This window comes from Carettochelys insculpta, chromosome 5 (genome assembly GCF_033958435.1).
Source record: "Carettochelys insculpta isolate YL-2023 chromosome 5, ASM3395843v1, whole genome shotgun sequence".
Lineage (NCBI taxonomy): Eukaryota > Metazoa > Chordata > Testudines > Carettochelyidae > Carettochelys > Carettochelys insculpta.
In genome coordinates, this window is record NC_134141.1 from 86,670,954 (window position 1) to 86,690,704 (window position 19,751).

At 43.7% G+C, this 19,751-nt stretch overlaps 1 protein-coding gene across 1 annotated transcript in view; it reads right to left on the bottom strand.

The window, feature by feature from the left end:
- Positions 1-19,751, bottom strand: part of WDR41 (WD repeat domain 41) — a 49,236-nt gene that overhangs the window by 28,938 nt on the left and 547 nt on the right. Inside the window, exons 2-5 of the mRNA XM_074994249.1 lie at positions 14,173-14,288; positions 7,547-7,595; positions 5,330-5,461; positions 4,911-4,973 (exon numbers count right to left, since the gene is read on the bottom strand). Of these exons, the coding sequence (XP_074850350.1) occupies positions 4,911-4,973; positions 5,330-5,461; positions 7,547-7,595; positions 14,173-14,288 (360 nt within the window). The remainder of the gene's footprint in view (positions 1-4,910; positions 4,974-5,329; positions 5,462-7,546; positions 7,596-14,172; positions 14,289-19,751) is intronic.

Consider the following 19,751-nt stretch of genomic DNA (forward strand, 5'->3'; position numbering starts at 1 on the left):
CCAGTGGGAGCTGGTCGACAGTAGGAGCCCCTTACCCCTTTCCTGCATTTATGAGACTTCCCCAGGGACACCCAATTTCACAGTTCCTGGCACGTTTCCAGGCCATACATTTGGTAAGGCCCTAAATATAACTGGTAATGCAGCTTACTATTCCACATGGCTGCAAAGATTTGCTAGGGCTGTCAATTTTGGCTACCCAAATGCAATACATCTATAATCACATGGTTGGATGAGGCTTGAGCTGCACTAGGAGATTAAGTCAAAATTAAGTGAGTTAGGTTGATTTTTCTGAGCAATCAGTCCACACCACTGGATCCGTTCTGCTGACTTTAAGGACTCCTAAGGTCAACTTTCATATTCCTGCTTTTCACAAGGGGTAACTCCAAACTTAACCTTGCATGGTCGACCTCAGGGTAATGCAGATCAAGTGTTGTGAACTTCAATATTCTTGGCCGCCTGGAGGTGTTCCATAGTACCCTAATATGACTACCGTGGACACCACTTTCAGCTCCACTGCTCTCCTGGTGTGCAGGAAACAGCTGGGAAAGTTTTAATTTCCTGTTTGTCCAGCATGGCAAGCAGAACAGGCAGCACACTTCAGCAGCACCATGAATTCCCAGGGTTGCAGACAAGCTCCAGCCTGGAGAGTGAAGGAGATCTAGGACCTGATTTCTGTGGAGCTGATGGGGGTGAAGCTGTGCTGGCAAAACTATGAAGCAGCAAAAGAAACGCAGACATATGTGTCATCGCACAGGGCATGGAGGAAAAAAAGGATAGACCAGGATGCCCAACAGTGCTGCATGAAAATAAAGAAGCTCAGGAAGGTGCACCAGAAGACAAAGGAAGCAAATAGACAATCTCGGTCATAGCAACGAACATGCAGCTTCTATGAGCACCTCCACGGGATTCTAGGGGGGACCAACCACAGTGACCAAAGAGTTCATGGATACCTCACAAGAGATTCCTCAGGAAGCCTCTGGCAACAGCAAGGAAGACACGGTGGATGAGGAAGAGGAGGATGACTCCAACAGTCAGGAGGCGAACAGAGCAGCCCTTCTTGCTAACAGTCAGGAACTTTTTTTTTTAACTTTTGCTCTCCTCCTAAGACATGTTGTAACTGGACCTCCTGGCACGGAGGGCACCTCCGGTGAGTTCTCATTTTTAATGATGCTACAAGTAGGTTAAGGCAATGAAGTGTGATCTGGCATGGGCGCTTTACCTACACAGCCCAGTGGCCCTGGGACAACTTGTTCATGTGTCTGGGGCCAAAACACCGATCCTCCTTGCACATCTCCATAAAGCTCTCAGACAGGTACTTTAATTCTTCCCACAAGGTTTCTGGGGAGGTCTGCCTTATTCTAACCTCCTCAGTAGGACACCTTTCCATGCCAAGCCAGCAGTAAGTAATCTGGCGTCACTACACCACAGAGCAGTGCAGAACACCGACCAGCCTTCTTCCCACATTGGCAGCATCTGCTGCTTTTCAACGTTTGTTAGCCTAAGGGGGCTATTATCTCACATTGTAACCTCCAGGAAGCAAGGGAAGGAGCACTGACCTATTATCATAGCACAAGTTGCTCCACCATGCCTGAACTATCCCTCTCCCCACCCTTCCCTTCACTCCTGGGGGAGAGGAGATTTTCACTGTCCCAGCACAGCAGGGAGCAGAACATGGCAACTATGAGAGAAACAGCCCAGAGTAGCTCAAGCTGCACTGCCATGCCCTCCCCCTCTCCCCTCCCTTCTCTGGGGCTCCTGGGGGAACTGAAAGGCTCAGTGCCCCAGCAAAGCAGGGAGAAGCAGCACATGATGACCGCCAGTGCCACAGCCCATAGCCCCCGCCTCTCGCAGCAAGAAGAGCTGCAGAAACTGCTTTTGCAATCACCAGCTTGAATGCATGCCCCAGTGGAAGTGAACTGAGTCAAGTAGGTCCCTTGAGAGCTCTGTGTATTATCTCTTGCACATATGATGCTTAAAAGCCAAAATTTGTCCTTGAATGGAACACACCCTATTGTGTTCCACAGGAGTCTTTCCTGAAATTCCTCTGTGTGTAGTTAAAACTTCTCACCTACAGTCAGTGTAACTCTTTAATGTCTGGCCTTCACTTATGTTCATAATGCAACAAAACAATAGTAGTCTTGTTGACGCCCCCTTCCCCACCCTGTACCTCTTAGACTGGCACAGACCTGTTGAAGAAAACGAATGTGGGAAGATATGTTCCTAGCGCATATGGAAGCCACCTGCACAGACAGGGCACAGTTAAATGCGTGGAGGAGAACCACGCTGGAGGAGAGGACAGTGCTCAGAGAGCATGAAGTCCAGACCCATGAGGAGATGTTGAAGCTGCAACAAACAGACCTCCTGAGATGCCTGGCACAGGAGCACAGAGCCCACTGCAGACCATAATGAACCACACACCCTCCTCACCATGTTCCCTAACCTCCCACTATCAGCGTCCTAGAATGCAGGGGTGGTGGTGAAGGGCAGTCTTGCATTTCACTCCCACGGACACTTCTGAGAGCAGAAGGTAGACATTCCCCCACCTGGGATGGTAAAACCTCTTGCCTTTACTTATCCACCCCCTGCTATGACCACCTTGACTGTCTCCTGAATAAAATTGATTAAGCTTGCAAAAACAGTGCCTTTACTGCTTGGGTTGCATGGGCGGAGGGAGGTAGGTTTACACGCTTTGCAGGCCAGCACACATCATACAGGGGACACCTCATTAAGACCAAAATATGATGGTCATGTCATTGTCTGGTCCTTCAAAAAGCTGTTTTTCAAAGCCTCCCTGATTAGCAGTGCCCCTCACTCTGCTTTCGTATTGCTTAGTGTCTGGCTGCTCATAATTACTGGCCAGATGGTCTGCCTCGGCCGTCCAGCGTGGCATGAAATTTTCCTCCTTGCTCTCGCATAAATTATGGAGCACAAAGCAGACTGCCACCATGAGAGGAATGTTACTTTTGCTGAGATCTAATTGAGTCAGAAAGTTCCCGAGCGTGGCTTTTAAATGGCCAAATGCACATTCTACTACAACTCTGCACTTGCTCAGCCTGTAGTTGAACTACTCCCTACTGTGATCCAGACTGCCTGGGGTATGGCTTCATGAGCCAAGGGAGCAGGAGTTAAGCTGAATCACCCAGGATCACTATTGGAATTTCCACATCTCCAGTGGTGATTTTCTGGTCTGGGAAGAAAGTTCTATTCTGCTGCTTGCTGAACAGACAAGAGTTCCTAAAGATGCTCACATCACGTGCCATTCCATGTTGATATTAGTGAAACGCACCTTGTGATCCAGCAATGCCTGCAGCACTATGGAGAAGTACCACTTTCAATTTATGTACTCTGTGGCAAGGTAATCTGGTGCCAAGATAGGGGTGTGCATTCCACCTATTGCCCCACTGCAGTTAGGGAAACCCATCATGGCAAAACTGTCCACTATGTCCTGCACATTTCCCAGAGATATTGTCTTTTGCAGCAGAAGGGCACTGATTTCCTTGGCTACCTGGATGACAGCACTAGTTTTGCCCACTCCCAATTGATTGCCCATTGACCAATAGCTGTCTGGCATTCAAAGCTTCCACAGAGCTATTGTATGGTTCTGGGTGTGTGCCACTTGCTTCTGTACTGTCAGAGCAGGTCTCATTCTGGTATTGCTGTGCTTCAAGAAGGGGAAAAGTAATTTGCAAAGTTCCATGAAAGCGGCCTTAGGCATGCAAAATTTATGTAGCCACTGCTGCGCACCCCATATCTGCAGAACAATGTAGGTCCCACCAGCCTGAGCTTGTTTCATGGCACCAGAACTGGCACTCCACTGTGTATAGCTCAGTGTTCCTCCTCTCCAGTGTGTCACATTTGTGTATGTCCATGCCCTCCTCAAAGCCTTCATCACTCTGAAGGCTGCTTAGGCTCTGCACATACTGCAGCACAATGTGCAAGATGCTTAAAACGCTTGCCACAAAAGCTTGAAGCTGTATGTATTCCATGCTAGCCCTGCAACGGTCTTTGCACAGATATGAAAAAAGGGCACAAAAACACTTTTTACCATTGCTTTCCAAAGGGAGGGGGAGGAGACAAGTGCACTAAGATGCTGACATCACACACCCAGAACCACACATGGCACTTTTTCATACTTTCAGCTGCTGGGACAAAACCCCACAATGTACTAGGGCAGCAGAAACTGTGGCAAAGGTACCCATAGTGATCTGCTGACGAAGTCAAAGTTGCCAACCCTAATGTGTGCCACTGTGGACATGAACCCTTGACTTTGGGTGCTATAATAATTGACCTTAACAAATTCAACCTAATTTCCTAGTGTAGATATCTCCTGAAGTACCAGTTTGGGTCCTGACTGGGATCTCAAAGTCAGTAATGGAGCAGCGGAAGCATCCACTCCTGGTGAATGTGGAGCAGCACGATCTCCTGGGGCAAAGTGACCTTTACACCCTACCCTAAGGAATCTCCGTAGCATGTTCAGGGAGTGGTTTCGCATGCTTGTCAACGTCTTCCTGAGGAACACCAACGGGAGAAGAAAAACAGCAGTTTCATAACTGAACCAAAACTTAACCAAACCAAAACATAATTTCAAAGGACAAGCAAAAGGCATTATTCCAGTCCCAAATCTTTATCCATGTCCAATATGAAAGGCTTAGAGAACCTCCAAAAAGGCAACCATTTTTCATCAAAGTAAAAATAAGTTACTTCCACTACCTTTGTTTTATTAAAACCTTTGTCAGTGCCTAGATCTCACTCACTCTGCTGCCTTTGAATTAAGTGGTCTTGGCTAACTAAAAAGTAGGTTACTATTCACTTTAAAATATTCTTTCTTCATATGTCTCACTAGCTTTCACTACAAGTATATTATATATAGATACACACACACCCCTAAAACACACGAAGTTTTTCTTTACCTTTACAGTGGAATGGAAGCATGACACTTTCTGAATTTGTCTGCCACTATTGCAATCCCAAACCTGAACTTGTTTATTAAGGAAATAAAAAGAGTCATATTGCTTCTCTGTTCAGTTTATAATGAAATGACAGAGTTTGAGAAATAAAACCATAGGCACACGAGTTTTCTAAATACTAACCTATCTTTCAAATTTTGGATACTCTGGAACGACACTATCACTTGTTTGTTACATATTCATTGCTTGTATGTGGGGACCATGTCTACTTGCGCATTTGAACAGAGGCTAGCACAACAGAGCCCCAGTCTTGATTAGGGTCCTTGGGGCCTACTATAATATAAACAATTGCCATCCAACTCTGCTGCCTGGCTCATCATTCCCTTTAAAATTAGTTGAATTGTCCTAATATTTAAGGATACAATAACTGTTCTGTCAGCGGATGCAGTTAAGATCAAATTATTTTTTTCTTCACAAGCACTCGATGAAGGAAATGCTGTAATAGCTGTAATTTTGTGTGTGTGTCCATGTAGTTCAAATAGCTTTTCCCCAGTCTGAAAAAAAAAAAACAAAAATGCAGCACATTAAGGGTAAAATTTTTCAAAATTGCCTACATCCCTGTGGCACATTTATTTTATAAAACTCATTATTGTAACAAAAACTCTTAATAAAGGTCAATTCAAGTATGTGAAATGGTTTTATTTTACAATCTTCTGATTGTTTTTCCAGCAAATCAGAAACACAGTGATGTCAGTAAAATACAATGAAGTAAACTGGTTAACATATAAGCTGAAAATGAAACCATTTAAACACATAAGTTAAATTCTGAAATATTTGTCCTGAACAGGTATTGTAATGTTACCAGTTATTAAATGTGTAGGACTTACTATTTCCCCACATTCATAGTAACAAGTATATTTAGGTGTGATATATACTGGGGTAACATTAACAATAGTACCTACATGATTTAGGAGTCTGTTCCCATTTTCAAAACTCTAAATAACTTAGGATATCCGTTGTCTACATTTCTAATATGAAATAATTTTACCTAAGCTACCTGATATGAGTGTTAACTAGGGATGCAGAGACAACTGAAATCTTACACAGGTAGATTAATGTGAAATGTCATTTTTGGTTTGTTTGTTTTTTTTTAATTAAATGCAAGAGGTACTTCAAGCGCACAAGTGCACAGAAGTAGAAAAATGGAACCCTAAAGTTGGACACCCATAAGTTTTACACTCCTAAATTCTTTTTGTGCATTTTCACAACTTAAATATTGATTCTCTCTCACACACACATTTTTCTGTTTCATATTACAGGCTTATGAAATGTCTTCCGTAATAAATGAATTACTTAACTGAAACTGTTCAGAGGAGAAGGAAGGAAAACTGTAAGTTCCCCAACCCTATTTTAAGCTATGCTGTTGTAAATGTTATGTTTAATTTTCTTCAAGATGGCTTCACAAAAAAAATTAGTCTTAGATTTCTCTCTGCCTCATTTAAACTTTAACATTCAGATTTTAGACAGTTCCCCAACTTGCCTTTCAGCCTATTTAATATCTAAATCTATTTCATATCTAAGCTACTTACAGGACAATTCTAAAAGGTAACTTCCAACACACTTACAATGTCACCAAAAATGGGGCGGTATAGCGAGAAAATGGGGTGTATTGAAATTATTACCTCTGAAATGCAGCATTCCTGCAGCAAGTATTACTGTCCAAAAATAGTTCTAACAGCTGGAATGAGACCTGTATCTGTGACAAGTACCTAAGAGCTCATTCCATCTTATTAACTCTATGGAAGTGACACTGAGGCCAGCTCCTTTGTTAGGCCCCTATATGTGCAAAGATTTGCACATGTGCTTTACTCTATACCAGGTGTGGGCATGAGCTGCCAGAGGAGCTGTGAGTGGCCATGCGTTTGGATGTGCAAATAAATAAACCATCTGGCAGCCCTCCAGGACTAACCCTGGCAAGCCACACCTGGCCTGTGGGCTGCTTATTGCCCACCCCTGCTTTACACAATCTCAGTAGCCCTCTTGTAGTTAAAGGAGTAGTCAGACTAAAAAAAATTCAGCTCACACAGAAGCAATACTTAACTTATGGCAGGGCTTCCAGGCCTGAGCCCCAGCACCTCTGGCTGAAAGCGTATTGAGGAAAAAGAAACCTGCTTGAGCCTCACTAACTCTTTTGTAATAAATGAAGTATTGTGCATAAATCTTGCAGGACTGGGGCCTCACATCACATCGTCTGCAGCAGCTACTGCAAACTTTTAACTTTTGCTTTCAATACGTCATCTTGCACTGAATATTTTCATGTACATTTTCACTTCTCTTTTCAGACACTTTCACATTCTACTTTTCTGAAACTAAATCATCTTTGAATCGTTTATTTCTTTTGTATTGGATGTGTTTACAAAAGTCAGCTTAATTTGTTCTGCATTAAGACTCTTGGACCGATTCTGAACTTGTGCTAGATTTACACTGCTTTCCACAACTCTATTAACTTCTGTGGACCGATTATTTGCATCAGTTCAAGAGCAAAAATCAACCCCCTACACCTCGTTCCTACTCCCCACATTCCCACTCCTAGCCACATCCTCATTACAGCACATAACACAGTCAAAAGCTAAACTAACCTGAGCATTCCACAGGAACACAATTCCATCATCTCCTGCGGATGCAAATCTGGTAAAGAACAAAGAAGACAAAACCTGTAAAGACAAACGATAGATACACAGATTTCCAGTATGATGCGCTGCACCAATAAACACTACTGAAAGAGCAAATTATTTCCTTTATAAAGAGAGCAATCATACTTTGATTTTACTAGTAATCCGAAGCATAAAAGGTACCTCTAAACTCCAAATGCTGCATAGAAACCAAATTGATTTTATTAATAAACAAAAAGTGAACTTCCTCACATTATATATTTTACAGAATACTCTCAGGAAAAAATATTAACATGTTCTGAGCATTTTGTCACTGTTCCAAATAATAGCCTGGACTTCAGGATCCAGTCTTCTTACTGATCAGATTTAATATAGGGGTGGGGAAGAGAAGAAAGGTGTTACTGAATAAATACAAGTCATACTCTAATGCCTTTCTTATCTAGACAAGTAATTTAGAGAGCACTATACATAACAAATTACAAAGCAGTACAGCATTAGGACTAAAGTCAGGCCAAGAGCCCATGAATCTTGTGCAGGCTGAACTTCTCTGGTCTGCCAACATCCATTATCCAGAATGATTTTAGTTGGCTGGATGACCACTTACCATGGGTGTGGCCAAGTTTCCCATGGTCCCCATCAAGTTTATTTACAGCAACCTGTCCTGGCTCTCAGTAGCCTGTGCTGTTACTTAGCTCTAATTTACGCCTAAATATCTTCTAAAAGCCCAGTAAGCAGTGGAAGTGTTGATAATGCTGCTAGACAATATTGACCTCCTGTGGTCCAGGAAATTCTCTCATTTGGCACCAATCAGGTCTCGAGGGTGCTGGCCTAGAGAAGGTTCAACCTCTACCATCACTTTTTTTAAACTGACTTTACAAAAGAAGTCACAAGGGGATTGTATGTGTACAGCTGAACAGAACACCTGCTGAAATCCAGCTAGAGGTCTTACCCTCAATCTACACCAGGAAAACACAGTTGAGTTTTGATTCTGTTTTAGCTAGCTCATGTAACCTAAGCACAACTAAACTTGATCTTTTTCTTTACCTTCAGACTTTCTCAGTAAACATCCCCAAGTCCTGAAGACACTAGCAGTTTGTCAGTGCAGCTGCACTATTGCTGAGTGTGAGTTTTCCTAGTATCGATGACCTGCTGTTTAAGGAAAGTGGCCACCGTTGGCTGACGGAAAGAACAGAAATGATAGGATCAGAAGACATCTGCATCCTGTCCTTGACTGGGCATATAGCTACACTTTAATTTTCAGTTGTTCTACACCTCTGCACAGGATTAAACACAACTAAGCAACAAATGTGTGCTAGAAAAAATGTTTGTGTAGTGTTTACACTAAAACTTTCAGTCATGTTAACTAACATAATTGCAAATTCAAGCATAGACCTAATCAAAGAAGATGCAAGGTCCCTGAAGCTAATGGGTAGAAGAAGAGGCAGTAGGGCAGAGGTGGGGGGGCAATAATTTTTCATGAGAGGATGAAGTGAGCAGTGGTGGGTGCTCACTGAGCGGGGGGACGAACCACAACCTGAGCTCGAATGGACAGAACTTAGGCCTGCCCCCTCACCTGACCAGAAGGTAAGGGGCAGAACTAGCTGTATAAAAGCCCCAACCAGAAGCCAAGTTGGAGCCCAGCCACTGGAGAAGCCAGATGGTGATTCTGAGCTCCCAGGCTGGGAGGCTAATCCAGCCCTCCAGGAAGCTGATGACTGCTGGGCCCACAGCTAGACAACGTACCAGCTGGAACAGAGACCTCACTCTCCAAACCCACAGGAACGTGACCAGCTACTGAGCCAGGTGTGAACAGAGGGGGAGATTTGGAAGTGGCCCAGGGACAGCAAGGTCAGTGTGGATCACTGCTGAGCCCTGCAGCAGACCCCTGGGGTGCAGTGGAGTGGGCAGGCCCACCTATTGGCAAAGAGATTTCATTGAGGGCAAGGGCAGCACCCTTTCCACAGCCTTAGGGTGGGCCGCAGGCCAGATCAAAAGGCTCGGCAGGCTGCATCTTGCCCATCGCTACAGTAGGGTGATGGGGAGAGAGAAGAGATGGCAGCAGATAGCCTCTCAGAAAGAGATTTAAAAAATTCTAAAAGGCGATAGTGATCAGAGATGAAGGGGAAGAAAGGAATTGTAATCCCAGAACTTGACCAAACTAAACTACAGCCATTTTAGTCACCAGTAATTAAAAACATTACATGGCTAGAAATAACTGTCAGGACTTTCCTATGCAAAATCAAATTGCTGCAGATGCAGCTTTGCTAATCAAAATAGAAAAGATTAGCAAACCATAAAAGCAAAAAATAGCCATCTTCTTTCTAAATGCCCCTAAGTTTTTTTGTTATGACTAAACATATTAAAATTGCTTTAAAAAAAGCTATTTGTTAAAGCTTAAAAACTGGTAACCCAGTAAAGGTTACTATAAATGTCTTTTTACAGAAATTAGCTGTAAAAATTAAGTTAAAAAAATAAACATCTAGGAGCAGTCTGCAGGAGATTTTCTTCAGGCAAAAGGCAGACACCCTCATCAATAATATGGAAGAAAGGCCCGCAGATGCTCACCTCATGATCACTTGAACTCAAAATCAAAAGATAGTTAACTACATATTCCACATATATGTGTGCGCTTAAAACCTAATAAAATTCATCATCTAGTCTTGGATCCTACCACAGGTGCAGTGGTGTCAGAGGAAAAAATAAGGAACTCTCTAATGGAGAAATTGGAAGTAACCTACTTACAGAGGAAGTTTCCTTTCTAATCCTAGACTCTACTGGTTGGCTTATGTTTTTAAAAAAGGACAGTTCTATTCCTGCTAATTTGTATCCTATAATATGGATGTTCTATTTACCCATATAGCTATCTCATCCTTTCTTAATCCAACTTATCCATTATGTGATCCTGCCATTAGCTAATTCTGTTGCTCTCATAATTATTTTCTTGCTCTTATATTAGGCAAATCAATAGGCAGGCCTAATATATCCTCTCCTTAACATCATTCAGGCCCACTGACGGGGGGGGAGGGGGCACAAAGAGGAAAAGGGGGCAGTAGTCCCAGGGCCCAGTGTTTCAAAGGTGCCTGGAGCCCCAGGCCCTTCAATAGTGCTGTAACAGTGCTGCTCTGTGGGGCTGTAATGGGGAAGCCAGTGCCACTGTCTGAGTAGTGCCAAAGATGCACAGCTCTAGGCCCTGCCCTTTCTGTCTTTGGCCCTGCCTATTATGGAGGCACAGCCATTCTCCCTCCCGCCTTGCCCTGGGGCCCACAGTGGCTGTCGGCCCCACTGCCACCATTGTTTTATACATCTCTGTACAGTTCCCTCTTCATCGCATGTCTTAACTGAACAGAATCTTTTCAATCTCCCCTCTTTGAGCATCTTTTCATGCCTCTGCTCATGTTGGTTTCCCACCTTCAGGTACTTGCTATTTCTGCTACATCCTGTTCAAGATGGAGGTCCAGCCCTAACAACAAAAGTCAGACACTCCCTTTGCACGTGACCACTCTGAACGTGGAACCCTCCCCTCCAGTTAGGGATGGGGTACCCGACGCTTCAGCAAAAACATGAAAAGAACCCTGACCTTTGAAGGGGAAGACGTGTAATTCATCGAGCGTAAGATGCACACGGTGTTTTTCTTAAAGGACTTTTTTTTTTTTAAATATAAAGATATACTGTAGAACCAGTCAGCCCACAGATAGATTTTGTTCACCAAGCTGGAGTTTCATGGGTCACCTGATTCTTTTCCAGTCATGATCACCATCCTCTATAACCTTGTCTGCTTCCTGGAGGGGCAAGGACTGGTCAAGTGAGCAATACAGAAAGCTATTCTTAAAATGAGTTATGAATTCGGTTTAGTTTAATATGTCAAATGCGAGAGTATTACATGCAATTTTATTTCAGTCCGTTTTTTGGACACCTCTTGCTGAGGCTTAGCCTTCTTTAGTGATCTTCCAATCAATGTGACCCCCACTTCATGTTCAAAAAATAAGAGAGAAACAAAGAAAAAAGCAGCTGTCTGTTAGGTTGATACAGGATTTATTTAGTATCTTCAAAAAACAATCTGAGAGAATTTTCCACTCACTGGTTTTAGCCAAGGCACCGAGAAAACAAGAAAATCCTTCTGCAAAATTCTCAATAAGATGACATTATCTAAAGACCTGAAGCGTGAAGCCTGGCTTACAACAGTCAACAACAAACCACAATAGGACAACTGCAAAAACTAAATAAAACCATTTCAGAAGCTGAGTAGCAATACTAATTTTATTGAAAAAAAGTGAAAATTTATTAGCTGTTTAACAACAATACTACTATATTCAGACTAAATAAAAGCCCCAAATAATCATCCAATGAAGTAAACTCTTCTAAACACCTCAAACTCCAATATTAAATACCTTTGAGACATTTATGTATTTATCCATATCCTCAAACTTAGCATTCAGTCTCTTTTTATGTTATTTGTTTAGTATCAGCAATGTGTTTGATACTGAGCAATAAAAACGGTTCTTTTCTGAAGTAATGAAGGATTTGTTAGCATCAGCAGGTGCCACTACTCTGACTCAGGAGGCACCAGTATTTCCACTATAAAGCCAGGTGTTCAAAGATAGATGACATCTATACAGTGCTCATATTCTGAAAATATGTACTGTGAAGAAATGTTATTAAAATAACTAGTTTGAAATTGCTCTCATAACTACTCAAATCGCTAGAAAAGAACGTTATGGTTTTATTTGAATCTTTGTGGCCTATTTTAATGCTACTTAGAAAAATAAATCATAGGAAAATATATGCAGCTCATTTACTATAGCTATATAACAGCACACACCTAAAACATGCATCCTGGGGACCATAAAGAAGTTTCTATGTCTCTTCGGTAAACATTTTCAGAATTCATAATTCCATGAAACCTCACAAACATGAGATTGTGGGAATTCCATATTTGGATAAATACAGCTGCTTGCTCAACAGATACTAGGAGGGGGAGAGAGGTTCCTCCCCACGGTCACCAACAAAGGGCCTGTACCTTTGAGGAAAGTGCACTGAGCTGAGAGATGAGGCCAAGGGTTGAAATTTCACTTCTGCTGCCTGTTAGAGACTTCTAGATAATCTCAAGGTACCTGAGCATGACAAAGGGGAGGAAAAGGAGCAGGAGGCCTGCTACTCCACCATGCCTGCCAGCTGGGAGGTCCTGCTGACCCTGGAGGTGGCAACCTGCAGAAAACTGAACTTCATGTCCTCCCTGATGAGCACAGCGTCTTGGTGTGTTCTGCGTGTGGTACTGGTGTCCAGCTGCTCATAGAGCCTGGCCAGATGTTCTGCCTCAAACCCCCATGCCAGCAGGAAAGCTTTCCCCTTGCTCTCACACAAGTTGTGGAGTACACAAGAGACCACCACTGCAAAGGGGACGTTGCACTTGCTGAGGTCCAGGTGCGTACGGAGACACCAGACCACCCCTTAAGACGCTGAATGTGCACTCCATCACTATGCAGCACCTGCTCAGCCTCGGGTTGAAGTCCTCCTTGCTGGGGTCCAGGCTTCCTACGTAGGGCTTCATGAGCCAGGGGAGGAAGGGGTAGGCCACATCACCCAGAAGTACTATGGGCATGTCCACCTCCCTGACTCGGATGCTGCAGGCAGGGAAGAAGGTGCCTGCATACATCTTCCAGAAGAGGCAGGGGTTCTGGGAGATCTGTGCATCGTGAACCTTTCCCAGTCATCCCACACTGATATCCATTAAGTGGCCCTTGTAGTACACGAGGGCTTGTAGCACCATGGAGAAGTAGCCCATGTGATTGACATAGTCCATGGCCCGAGAATTGAGGGTACTGTGCAGCAGCAAGAGCACCAGGAGCTGGGTGAGGGTCTGGCTGGTCCTCATCTCACTGAGTAATATGCAGGTGGCTTGGAGGAAGTGTGCCATGAGATGCAGCATGAAGCCCGTGAGCCCTGCCATGGTTTGCAGCTGCTCTTGCACCATTTGAGTGTGGTGGCATCCTCAAGGGCAACCAGAGCAGAAGGCTGCATGGGCCCATTGTGTCCCCTTTATGTCCCAGAAGGGGGAGGCAGTGCTGCAGTGATTTGTGAGATGGCCGTTCAGAGCTGCTTCCCTAACCAACCAGCCATGGGAAGTACCCGCCATGGTGCCCTCCCCAGGGAACTTCTAGGGTCTCAAATCTGAAACAGACTTTTCTGTGAGTGGACACGCTATTTCAGAATAACTTTTGCTTATTCCAGGGTTTCCCTGTAGCACGGATGTGTTATTCCAGAATAGCTGATTTTGGCATAATAACTTCAGAATAAGCTATTCAGGAATAACTCTATAGTGTAGACATGCTCTTAGACAATGTGCTTGACCAGGTCGGTGTGAGCATTATAGGAGCAGATCCAGAAACCTGAATGTTCACATTCAAACCAAAAAGCGATTTCACTGAAATTTAATGTCTTACTGAACATGTTTGCAGTAACTTAGCTATAACTTCCCCGGTATTTAATATCTAACAAAAAAAGTTGATTAAAACATTTCTTGATTTTCATAGACTTCCATTTATGTATTCCTTAAGATGTAATAGAATAATTAGAAGAAAAACCCACTCTCTTACCTGAAATCATCTATTTGTATTAGAAATCTCACTATATCATGATGACCCTTCAATACAAGAAGTTCCGTGTAAGGATTTTGTATTTGTTCTTCACCTAAACTCTGTACAGATGATTTCTAAAAATTCATCAAGAGAAATTAATAATGAATAATTTGTATGCATATAATTCTTTTTCAATTAACACTTTCTCACAGATGCCATTTTCCCCTCCAGCTGGGGAATACTTGAGGCCCCTGCTCCAGCCCGAACACCCCTGAAGTTTTTACCTACTGTGATGTACTTTGTCTGTAAGCAAAACTGTGCCCCAAACATGAATTTAACATATCAATTCCCTTTGTGCAAATTATAAAAATGGATTGCCTCCTATTTATTTAAGTTAGGTGGATTCTTTTATGAAATGTATGAAACTGGTTGAAAAAAGAAAAAAAAAACATAAGCAAGAATCACATGCAGCTTTCTCTGTAAGCTGAATGCTTGTGCAGCTGCCCAGGAGAGATTCAGCTGTCATCCAGCTGATTAGCAGAGCACCCACAGCTACCCACAGTGGACATCAATTGTTTCTACTGGTGGTGTACAGCCACACACACCTTGGTGCACATAAAATTTATTCTGCTCATTGATGAAAAAAATTAAAGGGAACACAGATCCTTTGTTGGTTTTAGCCACAGTGTTAAATAACTAGAGAAAGAAACTGGTCAACAGTTGTCTGGAGTCCTCTTCCTGTTTCAGTAAATTACGCTTTTAAATGTCTCATTGAAATGCATTTTCTGAGTGAGGTCTGTAAACTCTATAGGACATACCCTCTTATCCACAGCTTCCTTTTAAAAAATAGAAAAAATTAGAACAAACAAGAAGAAATTCTTTTAGACCAGCAGTACATGTTATTCCTTGGGACCTTATCACAAGACACGAAGGCTAATAACTTAGTAAAATTCAAAAAACTGGTTCAGTAATTTTTATATGAATAGCATCTGCAGTTACACCATCTGGGCTATCACTCACGCACATGCAATTAGCTGATCACCAGCCTGGGTCAGCAAGACATTTTCTCCATAGCATACTATTGCATCACTAGATACATGATGGCAGTTTTTTAACTTTCCGTATTTAATATAAGCTATTATGAGTCTTTGGCTTGCTTCACTACGGCAATTCTCGTGCTTCAAGCTTCCATCTTCTTTGGCACAACTCATTACTGTGAAATTCATATTTTCTCAAGTGTCGCTGCTAGATACCTTGAAAACTGAATGTAACTCAGTGATAGAGTACTCTCATGGTTACCGGTTGATTTTTATTAGCACATGTCAACATCATTATGCCTTCAGGATTGCCTCAGTATTTTTTTTTTTGTGACTCAGAAAGGAACTATTATTTTAAAGTATCACATAAATATCTACTCAGCAAACTCATTTGTAGCTTCCCTGGAGAGCTATCTTTGTCACAGACCAATGAAGTGATTTGCCCAAGGTTACTCAAGTACTTTATCCATTGGACCATAGCTTTAGGATTTCTATGGTCCTGAGAATCGAGAAGCTCAGTCTCACCGTTCCCTACAGCCATGGTTAGTATTAAAATTGCAGCGTGGTCCCTGAATGACACACAGTCAGAGATCTGACTGGGGAGTGAAGGAACCTGAGAAATACAGCATACTAAAACGTCTTAAATTGCCATTTTGTAATCCCCAAGCTTTCCATATTTTTTTTTTAATTGAACATCTGCCTTTTGAAGGTTTTCTGGGCAAGTATTAAAACGCTTCCAGGCTCCACCCATAAAATTTTATTCTAAGATGCCAGAAGTGACACGTCACTAGCAAGACATAGTTCAGAGCTCAATCTCACATGATTTACTGGGCTCACTGGGTCTGATGCCCCTCCTCAGTGATGTGTGGCTATACCCATGGGTTCTACTGGGCTCCTTAGACTTGGCTCTTTCTTGACTGGAGAAAAACATTAAGGGGTAGTTCTCTTATAACGGCTACCTACCCATAGTGCCATCAGAAGGTTTTACCCAGAGGTTTTTTTTGGCCGGAACGCTGCAGAACGGCATTCCAGCACTTCTTCCCTGGGGCGGCCATTTTTGAATGCCTCCTTCCCCCACACTCTGTGCATGCGTGGCTCCACACCAGGACCCACACAGTTCCTGTTGCCCCAGTGCCTGTGGCGCAGCATAGTCCTGGTGCAGCCCCGGCAACCTGGCTCAGCAGAGCACGGCACTTATGGGGCCACAGTACGGCTCTGGTGAACAGGGAGGGCCCGCTCAGGGGGCAGTTAAGCCACCAAGGGGTGGTTGAGCTGCTGAGGGGCACAGCTCGGGCCCTGTTGGGGTGGGGTTAAGCCACCAGTGGGTGGTTAGGGTTAGGGTCACTATCATTAAATTGGCTTTGTACACTGGCAGGAAATGGAGTTACTGATGAGGGAGAAAGGGAAGGGTAGAGTAATGAAAACACTAATGCTCCAACCCACAAAGGAAATTATGTGTGCGCCAGGTTGAGGTATCCTAACCACTGCACTAGAAGTATTTCCTCCCTCCAATCCAATGATTGTTTCATTGTAGATAAATAAATTTATGGGCAATTTACGGTCAATTTTCCAAGCCCCCCACTACCCTCTTTAGCCGTATAATTCTAATGATGATTTATATCTTCTCATATACTTTAAAACCATTTCATTTCAAACTCTTCTAATGTGAAAGCCTTCTTTGTTCAAATGTCAGTTCTGCCCCCAGTTATCAAACAAATAAAACTGCTTCCCATCCCATCCCATCCAACACCTTCTCCATTAGCCACATTAATGACATCTTCTCCATTCCTATATTACTATTACAACATAACCACTGGCTTCATCAGGATACAGAGTGCTATTTAAAGGGAGCTAGGGGAGGGTGGGCAGCCCCCCTAAAGTTTGAAACCCAAAGTTTCATACTTGAGGTCCGCTTAAAGTGCATGGCCAAGCTCCAGCTCTTAACTGGAAAAGTTTGCCTTTGAGACAGGGAGTTTGTTTACATAGTATCACATTGCCTCTATATAAAGTTGTACATGCAATATTCAAGATGTGGGCATACAATATGTGAGTCATCCCATCTAAAAAGGTACATTGGATTTGGAAAAGGTAAAGAAAAGGCAACAAATGATTGGGGTAGGGAAAAGCTTCCATATGATGAGCAATTAAAAAAAGCAGGACTTCTCTGCATGGAAAAGAAGTGACTCAAGAGTGGGGTCTAGAAAATCATGAATGGTGTAGAAAAATAGAATAAGGAAATGTTATTTACTCTCACTAACCTAACACAAGAAGTTCACCCAAGGAAATGTACAGCAGATTCAAAACAAACAGAAATTATTTCTTCATGATCAGCCTGTGGAACTCTGATGGGAATGATGGAAAGGTCTAAACTATAAAAGGGTTCCAATGAGAATAAAATATGTTCAAGGAAGATAGACCTATCACTGGCTATTAGTCAGAATGAGCAGGGATGGTATCCCTAGCTTCTGTCTGCCACAAGCTGGGAATGGATGATTGACACTTCTGTTCATGCCTTTTGAATCACCTATCATTGGCCACGGGAAGATAGGATGCTCAGCTATATGGATCATTGGTCTGATCCAGCATAGCCATTTTGATGTTCTTACATAGAGCCCAAGTAGATCTGCCCCCCGCTGTAACCCACCAGACTGGGTCATCCCTGCTGAGATGCAAAATATGCAGCTGTGCAGGGCACCAGAAAATGTGGGGCAACAAATTGCCAAAAACATCATGGTACCCTAGGCAGCTATGTACTTCATTTCAGCACTGGGGCAAACCACCCCCCAGAACTAGCTGTGCCCAGCTGCCACAATAAGTGGCACAAGCCTATGGGCTGGAAGAATAGCAGGCAGCTGCACTCTCCTGCCTGAAGGATAATCTAGAGAAGGATGACAACATCCAACCCACTCTGGTGGAGCTGCCGCCTTACTTCTGGGGGAGGGGCTCTTTTCCCAGGGCTGGGCACCCCCTCCTGATCCCTGCTCCCATGTCTCTGGTAAGTGCCCCCCCCACATCCCTTCTCCTTCCCTGAGGGGGAGAGGGGGCTCACTGCAGTGTGCCCTAAAGCAGAGCAGTATCCTCGGAGCCAGCTGGCTACAAGAACTGTGCCAGCATGAAGGGCGTGGGCTGCAGGCTCAGCCTCCTGGGCATTGGCTCTGGTAAGATGAGGAGACACTGCTCTGCTTGCTCCTCCGGAACTGCTTCAGGCAAGCAGCAGCTTGGGATGGGAGGGAAGAGGGGGCAGTCAGCTGCACAGCTGCCCCACCCCTTCCAATTCGTCCAGCCTGCAGGCTCATACTGCTCACCTCAGAAAAGCTCCATTTCCCTGCTCCCCTGTCCCATAGCATTCTGGACCTGCCTCCCACAATGGGTTGCAGGGGGCAGAAGCTGTGCAGGGTACCAAAATTGGTAGGGACAGATCTGCCACTACACCCCACTCCCCTTCCAGAGTTGACATAGAGCCCACGAGTCCTAACAGTCTCTCTCTCTCTACAGAGTTAGTAACAAACCAAGAATATATATATTAACATTTCAGCACTAACCAGTGTCCCTTAAGTGACTTGCCACAAGATGTCAGAATGTGAGTATTAGAGCAGAGCATGTCTATTTAGTATTTATTTAATTTTCTTTCTTTTATATAGGAATTAGATACAGTGCTCCTGTCAGCTAATTGCTAACTTATCTGCCAAAAAACTAGAGTTTTCCAGTGCCTTATTAGCTTCTTGAAAAAGGTGATGTGTGTGTGTGGGGGTGGAAAAGGCAGGGCGAACAGGGTTGGCCCACCTCCTACTCCTCAGTTTGCTGCTTGAGTCATACTGAGCATGCTCAGTAACACTGCTGAAGCCGCTGTCCTCAGTCTGCCCCACTTGTGCCCTCATTTTGCCTCCCCCATCATGGCATGCATAGGTCTCCCTACACCAAAATCTGAAATGGAGACCCTGATCAGGATTGGGGCCCTCTTGCACTGGATTTAGGTTACGCATCTCCACTGCTATTAATTTTAAGAAGAGTTGGTACCTAAATGCCTTTAAGGAGCTGAGACACAGAAACTAGTTCCAAATACCTTCCAATGTCAAAGGAGTCAGGTTTTACTTTAATGGGAACTCAAAGTTGTACCTCAAAAAAGCTGGTAAGAAAGGTTGTGTGTATACACACTAGTGTTTTGGGTGCTTTTCAGCTTCCATTAGATCTGAAATCTTAGCACATTTCAGGCTTGAGCTCATGACTGGGTGAGGGATGTTTTGTTTCTTTTTGAATAGGAGGAAGAGCGATAGCCTTGAGAACCTCTACAAAGAGAGAAAGGAGCCTAATCTGACTAAAGCCTGCCCTCTTCACCCAGCCTGTCCTTTTCCCCATTTGCTCCTAGCCTCAGCCTGCCCACACACACTCACACTTCTCTACATAGCTTGCCCCCATCCATCTCCCCCTTCCCATTCACCTATGCTAAACATCCTGCCCCACCTCTAGTCACTCCTCTCCAACTTGTTCCCACACCTTGCCCCCAACACACACAACGTGCCCTCGTCCACTCCTCCCCCACACAACCTACCCTTCCTTGAT